The sequence below is a fragment of the Rhinolophus sinicus genome, linkage group LG04, assembly GCF_036562045.2.
Source record: "Rhinolophus sinicus isolate RSC01 linkage group LG04, ASM3656204v1, whole genome shotgun sequence".
In the NCBI taxonomy this organism is placed as follows: domain Eukaryota; kingdom Metazoa; phylum Chordata; class Mammalia; order Chiroptera; family Rhinolophidae; genus Rhinolophus; species Rhinolophus sinicus.
The window spans coordinates 142,943,652-142,964,385 of record NC_133754.1 but is presented as its reverse complement, the minus strand read 5'-3'; the positions used below and the strand labels follow the sequence as shown (position 1 = coordinate 142,964,385).

Genomic DNA, 20,734 nt, shown 5'->3' with positions numbered 1-20,734 from the left:
GTCCATCTAACCCACAGCCACCGGAGAAAGCAATGTCAACAAGTCCTCAGTTCACTCAGCCATCCCAGGCAAGGTGCCAGACATATGGCCCCAGAGGGACCTTTACAGCTATCTTCAGCCATTCCCGCCTCTTCAGCTGAGACCCCCAGATATCATGGAGCAGGGATCAATCATCCCCACTGTACTCTGCCTGGATTCCTGGTCCCCAGAATCATCAACACAATAAGTTAATACTGTTTCACATCACTAAATTTGGGGTATCTTCCTAATTAATAGATTGCCAGAATACATGGCATATAGCCCTGTGAGTTCTTTGAGGCTAGGATTGAATATTATTCATCTGTCTACTCCTAGCACAGTGCCTGGCACATAGCAGGGCTAATATTGTTTGTTGAATGAATAAATAAATCAATGTGCAGATGTCTATATGTAGTATTTGCAAGGTTCCACTCTAATTAAGCCTCCTAAATACGCTTAGTACCTCTATTTCCCAAAAGTGAGAAAGAACTGGTGATCTCTAACCTATCTAAAGTGGGAAAGTTATTTCTCCAGCCTGGATTGGGAGTGGCCTTACACCACTGGGCTCACCAGGTGTGCAGAGCTCTGGTGATCCCAGGACAGAGCTCTGCATTGCACGCAGAGGCGCCAGCCCCTGGTCAGCTCCTTAACACGAAGGAATACTTCAGTGACGCTTTCCTAAGGAGCATAGGTTTGTAGGACAGGGTTTGGGGGATAGCAAATACATACAATTTGCTATGTGTCAGGCACTTATCTAAGCCTTTTACAAAGATTAATTCTTTTACTATTCACAAGTATAGAGATAACTATTATGATTCTCACTCTACCTATACGAAAAGTATGACATGGAAAGACAGCTTGCACAAGATCACACAGCCAGCAAGTGACTGCATCCCTCCAGATAGACTGGCCCTGGTGGCCAGGAAGCGTTTATTCAGTGTTGCCCTGCCTCTCTGGGAAGAATCATGCTGTTACTTAATGACTGAGTCATGACGTTTGGGAGGAAGTGGTGACTTTTACTAAAGAAGAATAAGGAGAAGAAGAATACAAGAAAAATACCATTCTCTGTGACCTTAGGCAAGACATGTACTTTTTCTGTGCCCTTAAGGTTACATTTAGAAGTTTGCTTTGGCTTCAAGCAAATTATAAAATATCATTTTTCTTTAATGCATTTGAGATTTGGTGGGAAATGATGTCTTCTAAATACCAGATTGTATTATTAACAATCTCTCTTATTTATAGATGTAAAATTTTCTCAAACTGTCTGAATAAATTAATAGAGAGTGCCTACGGAGGGCATTAGAAGGGCTTCATTCCTTGAAAGTCATTAACTCAAGACTAGCTCTTCGAGTCCCATTGAATTTTAAATGCATTTTCTGACTTTTGAATCTCGGAACAAAACTCTAATATTGCAGGTAATTAAATGCATTCTGAGAAAATTGTGTGCATGTGGGTGGTATTCCTAGCATTTGAACAGAATACTAATAGCAAACTGTGGGAAGCTGTGTTGATTACTCTGAGCCCTGGATGAACATTGACTTATTTCAAATAACTCTATGACTCATCTGATCACAATTACAGTATTTAAATGGAGACACAAATGCCATCGTATAAAGATTTTCCTCACTTCAGTGGCTACACTTCCTAAATCATAATGCCTTCTAATTTGAGTTATACCAAAAATAGCATTAGTGTAGGGAGCCACAGATGAACAGTTTCCATAAATAGGCACCACTTTGTCAAAGACCCAATTCTAGAACTAAAATTTGACCTAATACTCTGATCATGTTTTGATGTCAAGAAATTTTCAATCACCGTTCTAAAGCCATGGAAAGAAATCTAAAATGGACTTATTTCTATTTTTGCTGGTGATGAATTATCACAGTGAAGATTTTTAAATAATTCCAGTGTTTTGCAGGAAAAAAAAATGGGAAAAGGTAGGAAAGCAATAATTTCAAGAAAGTAGGCTTCCCAGTATCCGAACATGGCCACAAAATAGGAAAGCGTCCTGGAGAAGACAGAAGAAGCTTTTTTGCCAAATACAAAACAACTGGTTCAGTACAGCAAATACTTGTGAAAAATGAGAAGCAAATATAATCTTCAAGGTACTAAATATACTTTGCCACAGTCCTCACTAACCAGTTTTCCCTTATCTTCTTCAAATTTGTCTGATGTCCTTCAGATGTTATCTATATCCCAAAAGTAAAGTCAATTTCCTACAACAAATAGACTTAAATTTCTACCTCCAATGCAGATGATTAGGAAACTGCAAGACGTATTTATAGATTACAATCAAGAAAAACAGCACCATGGAGGGAAGGCTGAATTCAGTAGATTCAACTCAACATTGAGATCGCTAAGCTGTGTGACTTTGCACAAATAACTTAACCTCTCTGAGCCAGTCTCCTCTTCTGCAAAATGGAAAACCTGCTTGACTCACAGATCGTTATGAAGATAAAAATGAGATTATTGCCGTGGCCCACTGAGTGTCATAAACCATGATGTGCTATGAACGTGTCAAATGTTACACAGGATCTTTTCCAAACAATATTATTAAACTCGTTCTGTCAAAGGCATGGGGCCTAATATATGTTATTTCTTTGTCAAAAGAGGGGAGATTGTCAAGTGTCAGGGAGCTGTTGACGGCAAAGAAGCATCACAAATGAGATTTTCCTCTTGGTGCAATCAGGTGGAAAAAGAACTAATCCAGGATTAGCAATTACTTTGATAGGACCAAATCACCTTTGTTCCACCTAAAACTCCCTCCGATGGAGCATACTCTAGAAAACGACCAACCTAGGGAATCCTTCTACCTCTCGAAATAGAATTCCATGGTTCTTATTGCTAAATGATTTAACCAAAGCCACAATTTCAATCAGCTGCAAACTGGAGCTAAGGAGTATAAGATTCTTAGCGTCTTTCCTCTTTCCGAACCACTGAAGCCCCCAATCAGCTAAGGTGCACATCATTCCTCAATTTTTACAAAGTGACACACGGTGCAAGTGACAGATGGAGTCCTCACATAGTTAATGACCTCAGGGAACTGGAATTTTATTATAGTTAGCAATGGAAAACAAATTATGAGGAGTTGTTATCAAAATTAAGCACCTGCAGACAAATGATTAGATTTATCAAGTGGCTGATCAGGATTCTCTGGTATTGTTAATCATGGACAGCATCTAAGTACACCTGATAAAGCAGAACTCACTAGACCCATCCACGAGTTCCCTGTCAAGTAGACACATGACCAGGCATGAGCGCCTATGTCCTGACTCTTCAAGACAATTCATTGGCAACACAAATGTAATCACATCACCCTCCAACTTAAATCCTTCAATGGCTTCTCATTGCCTGGGGGATAAAACCCAAAACCTCTAACACTATCTCAAATGTTCCCATGGCCTTGCCCTTGCTCACCCCTTCTGCAGCTCCATCTTTTCCACTCTTTCTTTTGCTCTCTCTGCTCCGGCCATACTGACCTGCTTTTATTTCCTCCAAACTAGGCCTGTTCGTGCTGTTTTGTCTACCAAGAAAGTTCTTATCCAGCCCCGCCACCCCCCTGCCCATGCTAATGTTCATTCATTCTTCAAGTCTCAGATGAAACAGCACCTCCTCAAAGGAAACTTCCCTGAATTCTCTAGATTTTATATTGAACTGTATATAAGTTTTGTATCAGAGTTAGCTTCTCTCCCTCTCTACCACTCTCAATCACAGTTGAATTGCTTGTTCATGTCTTTCTACTCCATGGGGGTGAAGGCTCATTGCAGGCTGACAGTGTATACAGTCATCTATCCCTGTGGCCCTGGCATATACCACAGTGTCTGGCATTAATAGACATCACTAAGCACTTGTTGAGTGAATGGATGAATGAATGAATGGATGGATGAATGAATGAATGAATGGTTTGGGACTGGTCCACACCGAAGGCCACAGAGTTCTCCAGACCTCCACAGAGGCTCTTATTATCGTTTTTCAACCTTACCTGGACCAGCCTCTTTTTTCTAAATGTATATGTTCATGATACAGATCTTCCTGAGGGGCAGAGGGGTAACCCAATCCACCACTGAGCTGAGTGACATTCCTTAGTATAATTCTGTGATGGGGAATGCACCCTCCTCAAAGTTGGGCCCCCATAATATCCAGCCTAGTGGGCCCAAGTGAAACCTCACACTGTCTTGAGGCAAGCGGACCACCGATATAAAGATATTTTCAAGCCTCCCATCTTGCTTTCTTTCAAGCAACAAAATGTGTCGTGCTTTCATGTTAAAGGAAAGTTCATAGTTTCCTGCTCAAATAGCCACAGTGATGAAAAGAGGCCGTAGTATAGTGCACTTGGTAATAAGAGGCCGCATGGTGGAAAGAGCGCTAGGCAAAGACTCAGAAAAACGAGATTCTTGTTCCGGCCCTGCCACTTATTTGCTGAGTGACCTTAAGCATCTGGCTCTTCCTGGATAAAATGTCCTTTCCTTTTAAATTGTATAAATCTTTTGCCTGTAGGATTCCTGTAAGCACCAAATGAGATAATAATTATATTTTACTATTGTATATAGCAATTGCTGGTACATCAATTAAGAAAAAAATGTAAACTTTAAAATACTAGGCAAATTATGATAATTTTGTCACTGGTTCTTGAAAGCAGTTTTATTCCCTGCTATTTGATGGTTAGTAGAGATAACCCGTACTCATCAGGCTAGTTAGAAAGGAATTAAAAGTTAGTTTTGATTGGTACCTATTTGAGAGATAGTAGAGCATTGATTGACTATGACAAGAGTCTGACCCAAGAGTCAGCATCAGTCTCTTGTTGGTTGTAACACAGCAAAAATTTGACCTAAATAATGATGTCCTGAATCACAGGCCAGATAAGCTACCACCTGCATGAAATGATTTTAGAGGAAACATAAGTCTTATTTATCCTCATTGAGTTCAAAAATCCATTACCGAGGTACAGCCTTTCTTTCCACAATTAGAGACGAAGTTGAAATTTCAATCTTTAGATAACAGTAAATTTTTACCAAGACGCTAATGCTCAATTGAAGGTATTTCTTTAATAAAAGAAAAAAAGAGAGAGAGACAGAAAAGAACTAAATCAATCTCCTTACTTTACTCTGTTAGGTTCTGAGACGTTAAAATGGATTTATTTTTAAAGGCACTGGTTTGTTTTCCTAATTCAAAATAACTTTCATGAGAAAAATACAGGAAGAAGTAGCCCCTGTTTAAAGTAAATCATCATAATACTTTCTTGTATTTTATAACATTTCTCAGGAACAAGAACTGAATAGGAGCTGGGTTGACCTGTTTGGACATTGCTTTTAATTACAGGCTTATCAATGAATCTTTGAGGGACCAGCTGTTGGTGACCATCCAGAAGACTTTCACATACACTCGAACCCAAGCTCAGCATCTGTTCATCATCCTCATGGAATGCATGAAGAAGAAGGAACTGGTATGTAAACAATGTCCCCGGGAGTGGCAGAGCCCTCTCCACATTCCCTCTGTCTGTTTAACCATTTTCTTGAGTCATGCACTGTTTTTGTTTTTTTCTTTCTTCCCAAGCTTACAATGTTTCTCAGGCCCCAGTGGCTCCTGTAGTTTCCTCCCCTCAGTAACTAAGACACTGCTTTTCTTGCCCAGATTTAATGAAGTACATGCAACAGGATTTTAGCGTCATTTCCTACTAATGTTCTCACCCCAATGCTTCTGATTGCCTTACCCAAATGAATTCAAGAGAGTAAATAGGTTTCTTGCTGGAAAATGCTTCAGTTGGTCCTCTCTTAGGTTCGGGGTTTCACTTTGCTTGTGAGTAGTGAATCACAGATGTGCTTATTGTCACATATCTTAGTGACACAGGGTCCAGGCTAATATGCTAATCTATATGGGTAGAAAATGGAGAAACCTACCCAAGGAATGCTGGAAACTTCTGTAGATTCTGAGGTGTCCTCCAATAGCTACTAAAACATTTCCTACATCTGGGAAAAGTGTCTTATAAATGTGTAATCACAGAGGCTTCCTGTTACGGTGAACAGAAATAAAAAATGAGTTAACATTCAATGAGTACTTGCCATGTGACAGGCAGGGGGCTAAACCTTTACATGTATTAACTCCTGTAATGTTTGCAACTGTCTCAATGAGAGAGGTATGATTATTGTTTTCACCTTACAGATGAGGAAATTTAAAATCACTCGATTAGTAAGTGAGGAACTAGGACTCAAAACCAGTGATGTTTAACTTCTATGGAAAATATTTTTATTCAGAAATGGTCTCATTGAAGCAAATGTAGTGAATCGCCCACTTTAGATACGTTCTCAGGAGGCATCAGTAGGCAGAGATGATTCTCAAAAGTCATATGAGCTCACCTGATGACATGGGAGGCAAAGGAACCATTTAAACCTGAGTGGTGATTCCACTCAGGTTTTGGAGCCTCTCAATTCTGCGTTGACATTTGGAACGATTATCTCTGGGAACATTGCGGGAGGGAGGACTTCTCCAGAGGGACTCTAGGGCCAGACCCTAGAAGGCTCAACCACAGGGCGATAGGTAGGGTAGAGAGGAGCTGGGGCTAGCTGCCTTAGACCAGTTCTCCCCCTAGACTGCGAGCTCCTCTGGGCCTGGGCTGGAATCGCCTTATTTCTCATGGTGTCCCTATGCCTACAACAGTGGCTGGCACACACAGGGGCCCACCGAGACTGCCCTGAGGGTGGGAGGGAGGCAGTGTGTGTGTTTGAGAAGCCAGCCATTTAGAAAAAGACAACATGATTCAAGTAAGCTAGTGCCATCTCTGGAAAATAGCCACACGACCTTTATGAGAAGCCTTTCGGCAGCGTCCAAGTTTGAGTTGAAAGGAGCGGAGGTGAGGAGAATGGGACAACACCTCTAAACCTTGAGTTTCCATAGACCTCAATAGTCTGTCACCACCAGGTAGAGAAGCCAATGTGCAGATAGGGCTCACAGTCATGGCTGCTGGTGCCTCAGGAGAGCCTCTATCAACCCGGACAGTGCCGCCAGCACTCTTCCATGTAGGATACAGTTCTTTACAGCAGTTCACCTTCTGTTCAGTGCTGTGCTTTCTCTGCCCCCAAGGAGGCTCGTGAAACCCTGAGCTTCCACCTGTCTCAGTGTGGATTTTCTCCTGATGAATTGCTGATTTTCCAATGCTAATGCCAAGGCTGACTGTGAAGCCTTCTCAGAACTATGTATTACAGCAGTCCTGCAAATTTTCTAGAAAGGCGGCTAAGATTTAAATTCTAGAAACCAGTTGGAAATCATAAAACCAAATGAGGCTGAAAGTCCTCCTCTGAGTATTTCATAGGACTGTTCCCTGGGATTCTGCCTGAAAATTGTCATGTCTTTAATCATGGCCCCTGCTGAATGGTCAACTGCATTTTAACATAAGATATTTATCGTGAGATATGTGAGGTATCCCTAGCTGTCAGCTAAGGCAATGTGATCTTCACAAGAAATAAAATGCCCTTATCTTCACATCTGGGCAGAAATTAGTATTTTTAAAAGCATAAATACAATTATAATAATTTCCTTATTTGAGGGACTATTTATATGCATGGACAGTACTAGGTGTTGTATGAAGGAGGTATACATGAGCTAGGCATTGTTTTCCTCCTTCTGAGGGAAGCAAGGGAGGGAACTGAGGCTGGGAGAAGGTGAAGGATGTGTGCACAGCAGGAAGAGCCACTCCAGGACTGTCTTACTGCAGAGCCCAGCTAGCTTCTGTTCGCTATGCTGTCCAGCTTAGCACACAAAACAAGGAAACATTGCAGAGTGGAGTTCCCCTTCACTCTTATAACCTTCAAATTCCTTTTGATTCCCTTTACAAACTAAGTGGGACATAACATTCTGAGGTTAGTCTAACCATTGCCAAGTTCAGCTAAGGGATTTGGTTCTGGAGCAAATCTGACATCTTTCGCATCCCAGCAACTAGTCACGTATGTAATAAAGAACTGCATTATGGATGCATATTTAGCTTGTGAAACACGGGTGTTTGGGTCATGTGGCCTCATGGAAAATATGCATTGGTGGCCCTTTTGTTCGAGTACTTTCTACTCACTATATATATTGTTCTTGAAAAAATTCACGTCTCTACTTATTTCCCACCTTGTGTCAAAACAACATCTCAAAACCTGTCACCTTCTGAGAACATATATCCCCCTAGAAACCAACCTATGAGCTAAGTTCCGTCATTGTCATTGAGGAAAAATAAAAATTAAAGAGGTAAAAACTATCCACAGCAGCCTATTAGTGTGGGGGCAAATGTAAGGGATCAGGAGTGAGTGTCCTCTACTCTCTTCTTCCTCAGGAGGGGACTGGTCATAAATGATATCAGGACCAAGAAAACAGAACCCCAAGTGACAAGCACACTCTGAAGCTTATTGTGCATGTGAAAACCACAAGGCTCTGTGTGTAGAGGCTTTCAGTTCCGGAAGGCAATGCCAATTCCTGCCTTCTGCTGCTGCCTCTTGGAGCTCCTAGTCACCCTCCAAGCTCCTGCATGCACCTTACCCCACAGCCACGAGTTCCAGACTTAAATTCCATTGGTCATTGTTGTTGTTGTTTTTAATGGACCATTCACACTAACCAAACTAATCTCCTTGCAGTTGTTTTGTAACTTCCTACTTTCCTGCGTTCATTCAAGCTTAGAGCACTGTCTTCGGCCACAACCAATTGACAGACACATGCACATACATGCCCATGTGTGCACACACACACACCCACATACCCACCCACACCATCTATACCAGGAATACTCTTCACCTGTCTCTTTGTAAATCTCTTATGGCACTTACCATTTACACCTTATCGTATACATCTTTAACTTCCCATGTAAGCTCTGAAGAGCAAAATCGGTGTCTAATTTCTTATTCTATTTCCCCTGTACTCCTCACCCCTAATTGTGCTTAGTAGCATAATTGTACTTAGTAGCATAGCATATATATAGCACTCAACATTTCTAAATCTTCTGAGCTGATGACCCGCCCCTAATCACTAGGGAAGGCACCAGAAGGGTGTTGTCGGTCCTTACAGGTGAGTCTTTGGAGACCCAACTCTGCTGCCTTCCAATGCAGGAACATTTATTTATTTCTTTTATGAAGGCATATATAAGTTGTATGTTGATATTATGTCACAACTCTCTTACCATATTTGGGGAACTGAGGAACAATTCTCTACGTATCCTTTCATAGGTTCATAAAAACCAGGCAAGCAGGACTTCTAAAGCGATAGGCATCCTATCAAGATGTGCCTTGTTTAGAAAAATGGGTGTTTGCAAGACTCTTAATACCATGAACAGGGACCCTTAGTGCTCCTTGGTGGGCTAGGGTCTCAGCACCACGTAGGAGATATTCGTGAAGATCACAGTTCCCCCACTGCCCTGGGATGCTGGGAGAATTAAGCATTTTGGCGTATGTAAAGAATGTTTGACTCCTAGGAAGCACTCAATAGCTTTAGCTACCATTGCAGTTATTCTATAAGTAACTTCAGGTAATAATTAGAGTATAAGCACAGATGTCTACTCTAACCCTTGTGTTTTTTCCCCCAGTCCTAGCTAAAATTGTCCATGAGACACAATTTTCCTTCAGTGACCTGCCAGGTGATAGGAAAGAAGCAAGCCAGGGCCTTCCCTATTTAACACCAAATAAGCACAGTAGACCTCCTATGGTCATGAGGGAAAGAAACATCTTATAGGTTTTGGCCTTAAAAAAGGGTGTTTTAGGCAAAATAAATGAAAATCATAGAGTCATGTATCCAGTTTAGAAAACAGTTGTCTCCAACACAATGCTTGGGAAGAAAGAGAATTTATCTTTCAGATGAACGCTGAAGTATATCTAGCTCCTTTTAAGTTTATTTGAATATCAACATAATTTATAAAGTCCAAACTTTTTCAATGATATAGTGGAAAGAGGGTACATAAGAAGTATTGCTCCATTATATTTTCCCTATTAGTTTTCAACACACAGTGGGTTACAGGTTTAATTTGGGGGAATTCTGAAACTCTTTGAGATAATTAGAATATCACTGTTCTAGGAAGGATGACACAGACTTGGAGTCAATTTACCTGGTTTCAAATCCCAGATCTGCCAGTTAATACTGAACAATGGGCAAGTTATTTCATCTCTAGAGCCCTTCATTTTCTCCTCCAGAAAGTTGAGATAATAATAATATTTATATTAGGTGGTTAATTATAAGAATTAAACAATTTAATATAAGCAAAAAACGTAATAAGCACTCAATAAATACTTTGATTGTAATGATGATGATGATGATGATGATAGCTAGATAGCACTTTATATTTAACAAAGATCATTTTTGTGTCGTTTTATTTGATACTACAGCCAGCTGTGCTAAGGTCAGTATTAGGATCACCGTTTTTCAAAGGGAAACCAAAACTCTAAGACTTAAGTGGCCCAAGGTCATGGAGCTAGTTAGTGGCAACCCCAAGACTTGAACCAAGAGCATCTTTCTGCAAGTCCTGGACTCTTTGCACCATATTTCCACTAATTTCATATTTTGAATATTAGGTATGTCCGAGTTAAAAATGACCATAAGGTAGAAGCCCATTTTCTCTCTTTTTCCTAGAATAATCAGAATGAATATTCATTAGATGTTGAGATTCTTAGAGAGAGAAAAAAATACATTGTTGGATGGCATTTCTGGTGTGCCCTCTGCCCCTATGAGGTAGTCATTATATTCCTACAAGGACGATGTAAGCACGAAGACCAGATCACTTAATATTTCTACATCAAGGGCAAACTGAAATTATTCTTTTCCAGTATAATTTTTTAAACAGGCTAACTAGAAGCCCCAAATTAGATAGCAACTTACCCTATGTCCTTCTCACCAAGTATTCATTGAAATTAAAAAAGGGATTAGAAGGAAATATCATTTATATAATTCCTTGTCAAGGCAGCTAATAATACCACCTTTCATTTTATGATGTATACGTTATACTAATAATGCCTTATATGGACAAAGTCCTGTTGTACTCCTTGTGTCTTTTGAGCTGGACAACAATGGGACAAGAATTATGTCTATTTTTCCGCTAACCAGAAAAATTAAATGAAAAAAAAACATTGGGAAAGACCAGAGAAATGTACAGAAAATGCCCATTTGATTTTCAACCTCACTATCTAGATCTCAAATTCTCTCTCATAAGCAACAAAAATGCATAGAATGTTAATGTCCCTTATCTTTTTCACCCATATTCATCAAAAAAATATCAGTAGACTAGAGCCAATAGAAAAAAGATAGTACTCTCTTTTATTGGGAAAAATAAAGACAAATAATACAAAAAAAACAAAACGTAAATAATACACAAAATAAACATATTTTGTATTATTTTATTCACTTTAAGAGCTTACTTACTATATAATTTACATGACAATTGGTTTGAGTGCCAACTCTAGGAAGATATTCCTACAGACTGGAGTAGTAATTCAGAGATAGTACATCTTGCCCCCACTCTGTATTCCCACTCTGCTTCTTGAGTCCAGGGGATCTTATCCTGCCCGCCTAGGCCATTGATCTCTGCATGGAGTCACAGGCCCCATTATCTCCATTGAATCATTGAATGACTCCTTTTAGAGAGCAGCTCTCATAATGCAACCACCCACCCAATCAGGAACACTAATTGCCCCCACTAGTGTTTCGCAAAGTGAGGAATCCTGATTGCATATGAGATCATTTCACATGAAATGCAAACTAATATTTTTATTTTAAGAAATATATTTTTATTGGCATATATATTAGAAATAATTACAATAATACAAAACCACAGATATTAAGCCTAAATAAATACAAAATTTAAAGGGGAAGCAATTTGAAGAAAAAGACCTAATGTAGTGTTGGTAGATAGATATAGGAAAAAGATGAAGATTGTACAAGAATGAGTGAGGTTGGAATATACTGGCTTTCAGAGTAAGTTTCACTTCCTTAGCCTGGCATTCAAGGTCCTCCACAAACCAGATCTAGTTACCTTTCCAGCCACAACTCCTAGTACTACCATTCTTGTCTCTTATACTCTAGTCTAACCAAATTTAATTTTCCTTAAGGAAAACACCGTGCCTTGTACATTTTTTTTCCCTGTATTTTGTGCCAGGTCTTGAATCCTCTCTCAAATGCTAAATGCACTAGGTCTGACAAGCACCAAGAGGGATTCTCCGCCCCTACCCTACAATCTAGTCCCAAACAGGATGTTTTCTATTCCAAATAGGAATACATGGGCCAGTGTTTTCCCTGAATTCAATAGAGCACGAATTCTTAGCCTAGTGTCTAACAACAACAAGAATTCTGTGAATCCCTCGAAAATATATGCAAGATTTTATAAGTATAAGCATATTACGGGAGAAAGACACTCAGTTTTCACATTCCCCAAGGTATGAATAATTCCGAAGAGTTAAGAACCACTGTACTGGAGACCTCTCCATGGCAGCAACCAAGTTAGAATCATGGGAGCCATATGCATTGCCTTACATTCCTTCTAGTCCCTTGGAGATACCACATCTTGACACACATTTAACTTCTGAGCAATTTTTAAATGTGAAAAACTCCATGTTTCTCATTAGCACTTTTTGTACAGGTACTTTCTTGCATGCTAAATAGCCAGTGATGCCATTTCAGGAAGTCATCGGCTTATGAACAGGATCCAAGGATCGATCCCAGAATCAATTTTCTCATAAAGCAATATAAATAATTTAGCAAAATTCTACTTTGCTCTAAAGAGACTAAGAACAAGAAACCAAGAAATGTAGTAGGAAATTAAAAAAAAAAAAAAAAAGGATTCTAACCTTCTTCTTTGGAACAGGATTAACCCTAGACAAAGTTGTTAATGTATTAACATTTAGTATCTGCTCCTTCCCTCTCTGCAATGTTGCTCCCGGAGTCCCCAAACTCTCTTTAACACCCTAATAGGACTTTCTCCATCTTCTTCCTCCAGCGTTACCCATCTCTCACCTCCTACAAGTAATCCCATGTCCTCACTGAAAAGGAGCTGGCCTGGGAATCTGAAGTATAGAATTCACATTCGTGGATATGAGTCTGATACAACACAGCACACGTATTGAGCCAACGGAATTATTGATTAGGGAACTTTAGGGTACTATAATAAGTAAAGAAGGAAATACAGATGGGAAGGGTGAGGACGGGGTGGGCTCCCACAGATTTTGTTGAGTCTTGTTTAGAAATCTCCTTCTATGTCAACTCTCAGATTCAAATCATTTCCAAATTCTGCTTCCTGCAGCATCTTCATGATGGATAAAAGCAAGGAGAAAGAGAATGCTGAGCATAACAGACACTGTACCACGCTTTCTCTGTTTCAAATTTATCTTAGTTCTGTAACCTTTTCCCAGTGGCACTCCTTTGACGAAAGGTTGTAGGACTAAAGTTTGAAAATCACTGCTCCAAAACAGACAGATGTTTCCCAGCTTATTCCCTTCCTCTATTTCTGATTCCACTAAATTTACTCAAAGCTGTAAGTTTTGTTGTGTTTTTGACCCATAGTGTTTGCAAGAGGAAGAGGGGGTTGGAGGGTTGAGAGGGAAATAAATGGGAAGGAACTAAAAGGGCTATTAATGGACATAAGTTATTTGTAAACCAGATGTCTGAAAACCAGGTATTTTCTGCTTTCTCTTCCATGCTAATCAATGTGTATAAAATACCTCCTATCATTTAAAGCCATTCACCCACACTTCCTTCTCTATTAGTATTGATGCTTCTGCTTATTAGATGTGAGGCTCAGTAAATGAATACATTCATCAAATTCCAAGGTTTCAGCCAGGGCCATTACCCTACTGTTGGTTACATGTTACCCAATCTATCATTCTCCCAGTTTATTGTCTGCATTCACCAAACCCAAACCTTGACCTGACAGAATTATCCTAATCAGGAAAGATAAACATGCACTGCATAAAAGTTTATCACTGCTACTATTATCTCTATTGTTGATCTTTGGGTTTTATCTGCTTTACATGGCCATCTTCTCCCTCAAAGGAAATTTCAAAGTTTTACCTGCTAATCTCCTTTATTTGAAATATTATTTTCCTTCTTTTTCTCTCTCATCTGGCCTTTACTGTCATATTTTCTTTATTCTACTGCCCAATTCCACTGTTTGTTATCAGAGCGTGGCTATCAATTTTGGAAGCCAGTGCTCAGGCATCGCTCTGGGGCTGGACTATCATCTTCATTTCTATAACAATATGACTAACAGTTTATTCACCCCTATCTTTGTGGGCCGTAGTATTGGCCTGTGGTGACCATGTGATTGTAGTCTCCTCCTCCTCCTCCTCCTCCTCCTCCTCCTCCTCTTCCTCCTCCTCCTCCTCCTCCTTTTTAATCCATAGAAACATCAACACGTGACCCATAAAAGCATAGCGGTTTGGGGTGTAAGGAACCACACAGCAGTGGTTCTCAACCTTGGCTGCACATTAGAACTACCTGGGTAGCCTTAAGAACTACTGATGCCTGCATCCCACCCCTAGAGATTCTGATGTAATTGCACTCCAGAGTGTGAAAGATGTCAAACGCTGTCTAGGTGGGGCTTCCTAATATAAGGAACTTCTAGCTTCTGCACCATTACCACTTACACATTCTGTTTCCTTCTGTGCCTTTGTCCTGAGAGAGGATCTGGCATAATTTGCCACAAAAAGATGGGCTTAAGTTTTCTGGAAAACAAATTAACATTTCATTGATATGAAACGCCTCATTTTCTAAAGATACCACCAAATGAAGCATCATTATACATTGAAAGCAGGCCTAGAGGGGGCTGGAGCAGAGAAAGAGCATAATTAAGTGAAATTGGCCCCCACCAACTTGATTTTAAATATTATATCACGTTCTTGTCCAGCTACTTGGCGATTACTTTCAGCAAATGGTGAGAATGACTGTGGGGCATCACTACCACATCATGGGCTCTCTGCCCATGCCAATGATGAGCTATTTACTGACAAAAGGCAGACAGGAAGGAGACGGTATCACCGAGTAGTGGCTGGGGGAGGGGCACGGAGGGAAGAGAGGAGGGAAGTGGAAGAGGAGTAAAGAAGAGTAAATTAATACCTAGCTTGCCAGTAGCTTTTTAAATTTTTATCTTCCCACAACACTAAAAGACAGATAATATCATCTCTGCACAGACCAAAAAAAATATGTTAAGACAAGGGAAATATTTGTTCGAGGTCACTCGACTAGTACGTGGTATGATCAGGCCTCCTCCTACCACTCCCACCTCATGTCATCCTCCACTCAAAAACTAGTTTCAAAAGGCAGGAACATATAATCTTCAGTTCCTTTGTTCTTCCCTCCAACCTGGTTCCAGGTGTGAGAAAGAGCAGGTCCTACCCAGGAGAGAGGAGGTTTACAGCTCTCAGCCCTCAAGGTGGGGACCGTCTGACTTGGGACCCAAGAAATGGAGCTTGAGTTTTTCTGGCAGCATGTTGTCCTCCAAAGGACCGGGGCAGGGGAAAAACAGAAATTCCACCAGCAGGTTCCAGCAGATGCTGCATGAACGCAAAGACGGGAGTGTGAGTCCTCTCACCAGGCTTCCCAGGAAATAGGCTGGAAGACTTTTGTTGTGGAGCAAATGAGACAAACTAGGTTTTCATGAGGAATAGCAGAGCACTTACAAAAACCCACCATCCTCTCATCTAACAACGCTAAGAAACAATGAAATGCTAATTATTCAAACATACTGTACGGGCAAACTGTTGCACTTCAAAAAGAAAAAGAAAAAATGCCATCCTTTTGTTTCCAAAATTGTAGAGAACAGAATGGTAACCAAAGAGGAAGTCTTTTACAAGGTAGCATTTTCTTGGGATTGCACCATACTCAGCCCCTTGCTCTTTCAGAGAGATGCCCCTGGAATGGCTGAGTGCTCTGGAGAAAGGGTGCAGTGACCAGACAACACACCTATCAGCATCCCCAAAACTCAGGGCTCACAAGCACCAACTTGCAAATCCCATTATGGACAAAAAAGGGGGGTAGGGTGATGAAGAGAAGACCCCAATCCTGACACAGATAGAGCTTGAGATTGCCAGGACTTTTCAGTGGCCTCTCTGTGGCTTTAAAGGCCCATGTTCCAACTCTGCCTAAGACAAAATGTTTCTCGACAACCCGATTTCTAACCCGACCTCAACCATCTGCCATCCATGAGCTCTAATCGCTTTGTCTTCCTCTTTCATTGGCCCTCGGAAGCTCTCCATCCCTACGGCAGCTGTTTGATTTCCTTGTGTGGGTTGATTTTGTCGTTCTGCCAGCTTAGCAATACTTGGTAGCTTTCTCAGCCCCAATAGGATAAGCCAGAGGGCTCAGAGAGGAGAATTTTCTAAACCTCCTTATAACATGCCAACAAACTCCCAGACACCCTGTGGGCACCGGCACAGAGAGGGCGGGAAGCAGAGCAGATGCCAAGCACAGCACACATCATCACAAATAAACATGGGCATATGCAACCAAAGCTCACGGCAGAAAAATCCAAGTAGGAAATACATCTCTTTTGAAAGCCAAATCATCACACATGCCAACAAATTATAAGCGTTGAAAAGACGTCTAGGAGCTGCTAGTGGCATCCATTGCACGGACCCTGGCTTAGCATGTATATTCACATTACACATGAGGTTCACTTCTAAGTCACACAGAGCAAGGTAAATTTCTGTTACGTAGAATAGTCTTGTGTTCACCAAACTACTTTTGCAGTCATTCATTCCACAAACATTTATCGAATGCCTGCTACATGCCAAGCTTTATTCTGGAGGTTGGGGACATAGCCGTTCCTGCCCTCATTCAACCTACATTTCAGTGGGGAAGAGATAGTAAAGAAATAATAAAACAAGTATTGAAGGGAGGATGGAATGATGTTGTGCTAAGAAATCAAGGAAAACAAGGATTAAAAATTTGCTGCCAGATTTATCAAGACGGAGTTCATTGGTGACCCTGAGAATTGCAGTTTCAATGGTGGGAGAAAATCCTGAATGGAGTGCATTCAAGAGAGAATGAGACTCAAAAGAGTGGAGATGCTAAGAATAAAAATGCTTTTGAGAAATTTTGCAATAAGGAAAATAAAAACTGGGGAAGAAGGTGGAGGAGACCAGAGATCAAGAGATGACATCACAATAACTCTTGTCCATAAACATATATATATATGCCATGACTTTAAATATTTATCCTATCCTATATGTGGAAACACAGAAATGTCAGTAGCTATCTTCATTGTCTTCTAAACCCAAGAGAAATGGCATCAAAATACTTCTGGCCTGGGAGCCACTGAGGAATCAGAGGCTCAAATAATGATAATGATAAAAACCTGACATTTATTGGGCACATTTAGGTACTATACAAATCTATCTATCTATATCTATCATATATCTATCTATCTGTCTGTCTATCTATCTATCTGTCTGTCTATCTATCTATCTGTTTATCTATCTATCTACCTATCTATTCCCCTCTCTTAAATCTGAAAACCACCTTAAGAAGTAGGTATTAGTGTCAACTTTCCTCTCTAAAGTTTAGAGAGGTTAGTAATTTTAAGAAATGTGCCCACGGGAAACAAAGTTATGGATCAATATTAATATTTGAATGCAGATTTGTTTAAATAAAAATCTTGTGTTCTTTCCTCTTCTCTCTTTTAATGTGAGAAGGACAGGCTTGTAACTCTCCAACCCAAAAATCTCACCGTCAAATGACCTGATTAGGTAGAATACACAATCGTGATGATCTCTAGGTCCCATCTGGCAGTGTTTTTCTTGCATTCTATGATTCATTTACACAAAAAGAGTTTTCTTTCATATTTCAAATTATTTTTTACATTTTTTACAAATTAATTTCACATCTCTTAGTGAACAATCATCTTGAATTTGACTTTTAATGTAACTTTGATCCAGTTCATTTTCCCATGTGAAAGTGATATATGCTGATGAAAAATGTTTATTATAGAAAATTTAGAGAGCACCAAAAAATAAAAGGAGGAAAAATATCACTCACAGCCCCATAAGTACCAAAGACATTTGTTGAGTTTCCTTCTAACGTATTTTTTTCTCTATGTAAGATTTTAGATTTTTTTATTTTAAATAGTCATAACCATATATGTGTTTATACAGTGAAATTTTTCATTTAGCATTAAAACACTTGCATTTTTTATGCTATTTATAAACATACATTTTTTAGGATAATGTCATTCATTATTTCATAGTGGGATTCCCCCACTGAAATTGTGAAGGTTGAGTTTTAAGGTCAGGAAAAGATACGGATAGAGCCCCTAAGCCCTCGCAGCCGCCATGCCTTTAGAAAAGAGTAGGTGTCTGATTATAAGAACACCTAAGTCGTGCTGCTAACAGCTTCTGCCCTATTTATACCACAGTTCTCAAAACAGTGTTCTATAAGGGAGTGCGTTGGCAAGTATTTTGAGATCATCCAATTATCAATTTTATGGCCTTATTGAAAACAGTTGGAAAAACTTAGGATTTAGAAGCATGCCAAACTCATATCTGCCTAACAAAGCCCTTCCTGACCATTAAAATTGCACGAGAATGCTGTTCACAGGCATCTAATGAGGACTGCCTAATATTCTAGTATTTGAACAGAGGATAATTTTTAAATATTATAATGAAGAGATGACCCTTACTATTTGACTCTTTTCACTCTTGAAGTTTATATAATACAATTACTGTGAATTCATTCAATGTCCCAACATGTTTTTGGGCAATTTGTTGAGTTGCTGAGTGTCATGGATTCACAGGCATCGTGAAATTTGAGGTAGTCAAAGCCTACTAGGGAACCTTTGTCCCCTGAATACACAGTTCATGTGAAGGGACCATAAGATAAGAAGAAATTTCATGACAAAAGAAAAATGAAGACCCAGATTGTAGTTGGTATCTGTGTTGAATGCAGCCTTTCACTTATGTACTCCCGCCAGTCCTTCCTTCTTTGAATTTGCATTCTCCATGAATGTGGCTAAAATGCTGACCCCCGGTAAAAGTCCCATTATAAATCTCCTGTTTCATGGGTATAATGCAACGAGCAAGGTTACTTACATACCAGCTGTTGACTAACAAAAACGTGATCTATTATTCAAGAGGTCTTGGGTCACTGTACAGCATACTCTTCACATGCAACAAAAGCTATGTCAGGGACAATGGTAGAAATCAATTGGAACCACCGAAGAATCCCCTTTCATTCTTTTCCCCATGCAATCTCTATTTCTCCTTTTGTCTTTCTTTCCCTTTTGAATTGTTTTGGAGGTGGTGTTCCCAATAAATCTATGATGTCTGATAAGAAGTAGTCCATTTTGTAAAACGTCGTTGAAATTGAACTGCTGATGAGTAATTTTTTTTTTCTTTTTTGGACTGTTGTTCCCTGGAAAAAAACGTATCTTCTTGACTGTTTCGTCTCTCATCAGTATTTTTTTTAATACTTTTTATATGCATTTGGGAGCAAGAAATATAACTCTGGGTTTTGGTGGAGCCAAAACACTGGGATATGTAAAGAAAAACATGTCTGTTTCAGGATAGGACATACTGACTAGCTAAAAGCCTAATTTTAAGCTATTTACTGCCCCCATGACTAGCCTATATTCTGAGTAGGAAGATATTTGAGAAAGACAGCAACTATTTGGGGAGTGAAAGATTTGCAGTAGCAGTTGCTGAAACAACTGGCTCTCAGCCTGTCCAAACATTCTCCCAGATTTATAACATAAAATTACTGTGTCCGTATGAGCCTCCAGGGAGCTAAACAACCAATTGACAAACTGTTCTGCTCGCTGTTAAGGTTGAACTGGGTCTCTCACCTTCTGGATCCCAAAGCATTCAAAACTAGGCCAAGTTTTTAAGCCCCTAGGGGAAATTACCTGCTTATTATCATTTAATCATTCTGGCATTATGGGGGGGGGGGGGAAGCAAACTCAAAGAAGTTTTACATGGAGCAAGACAAAACAGCTATTCGTCTGCTTCTATTTGCTTCCATGGGTTCTTAATACTTCAGGGTAAATTTTCATTTGTGTTCAATGTTAACCTGACCCACTCATCACTTCATAGAAAGTTAAATGACAGAGCATCAGGGGTCCCCAAGAGAAAGAAATGGTGGGGGTCATTGAGATGAAATCCACCTGTGCAGTTGAGAGCTGAGGAAACCAGGACTTTAAATAATAATAGTAATAGCAACAACATTTCTTGAACTCCTGTATTTTCCAGGTGGCTTGGTTTTTTGAGCTTATCTCTGTCAAGCTAATTCAGTTTCTCTATGAACATGCCCAGATCTTTTCTCTATGAACATGCCCAGATCTGAGTGTTTTACACATATTAATTCACTCTTCTCATAACAACTCATGAGGGAGATATTGTTGCTCTGCTTGTCTGTAAAACAAACAGATGGCTTGTTGATGTCCACAGAGCCAGGTAAGTGGTCTAGTGTGTATACTATATGGTTAGGCATTATTATATTATCTATAACATTAATTTATGGGACAATATATTGTATGTTATAATAAAATTATATTATTTTATATAATAATAAATATGATTATATTGAAAATTATAAAAACCCATTTTTCTAAAAGCTTCTATGCATCAAGTATTTCATTCAAAAGTGTTGTAATCAGTCCATTATACTTGGTATGGAAAGCCAGGAAAAAATAATATGCCATAACCCACATAATAAAAGTCCTCTCATTTCACTAGATACTGAATTAGAACACCAACCTTACATCTGGAGAACGTGTTCAGAAGAATAC

General features: G+C 39.7%; 1 protein-coding gene across 18 annotated transcripts in view; it reads left to right on the top strand.

Moving 5' to 3' along the window:
* TRPM3 (transient receptor potential cation channel subfamily M member 3) overlaps nt 1–20,734 on the top strand; it is an 820,394-nt gene that overhangs the window by 645,622 nt on the left and 154,038 nt on the right. For all 18 annotated transcript variants that reach the window (XM_074330560.1, XM_074330553.1, XM_074330550.1 and 15 more), the window contains one exon: nt 5,338–5,461. In XM_074330560.1, coding sequence (XP_074186661.1) covers nt 5,338–5,461 — 124 coding nt within the window. The remainder of the gene's footprint in view (nt 1–5,337; nt 5,462–20,734) is intronic.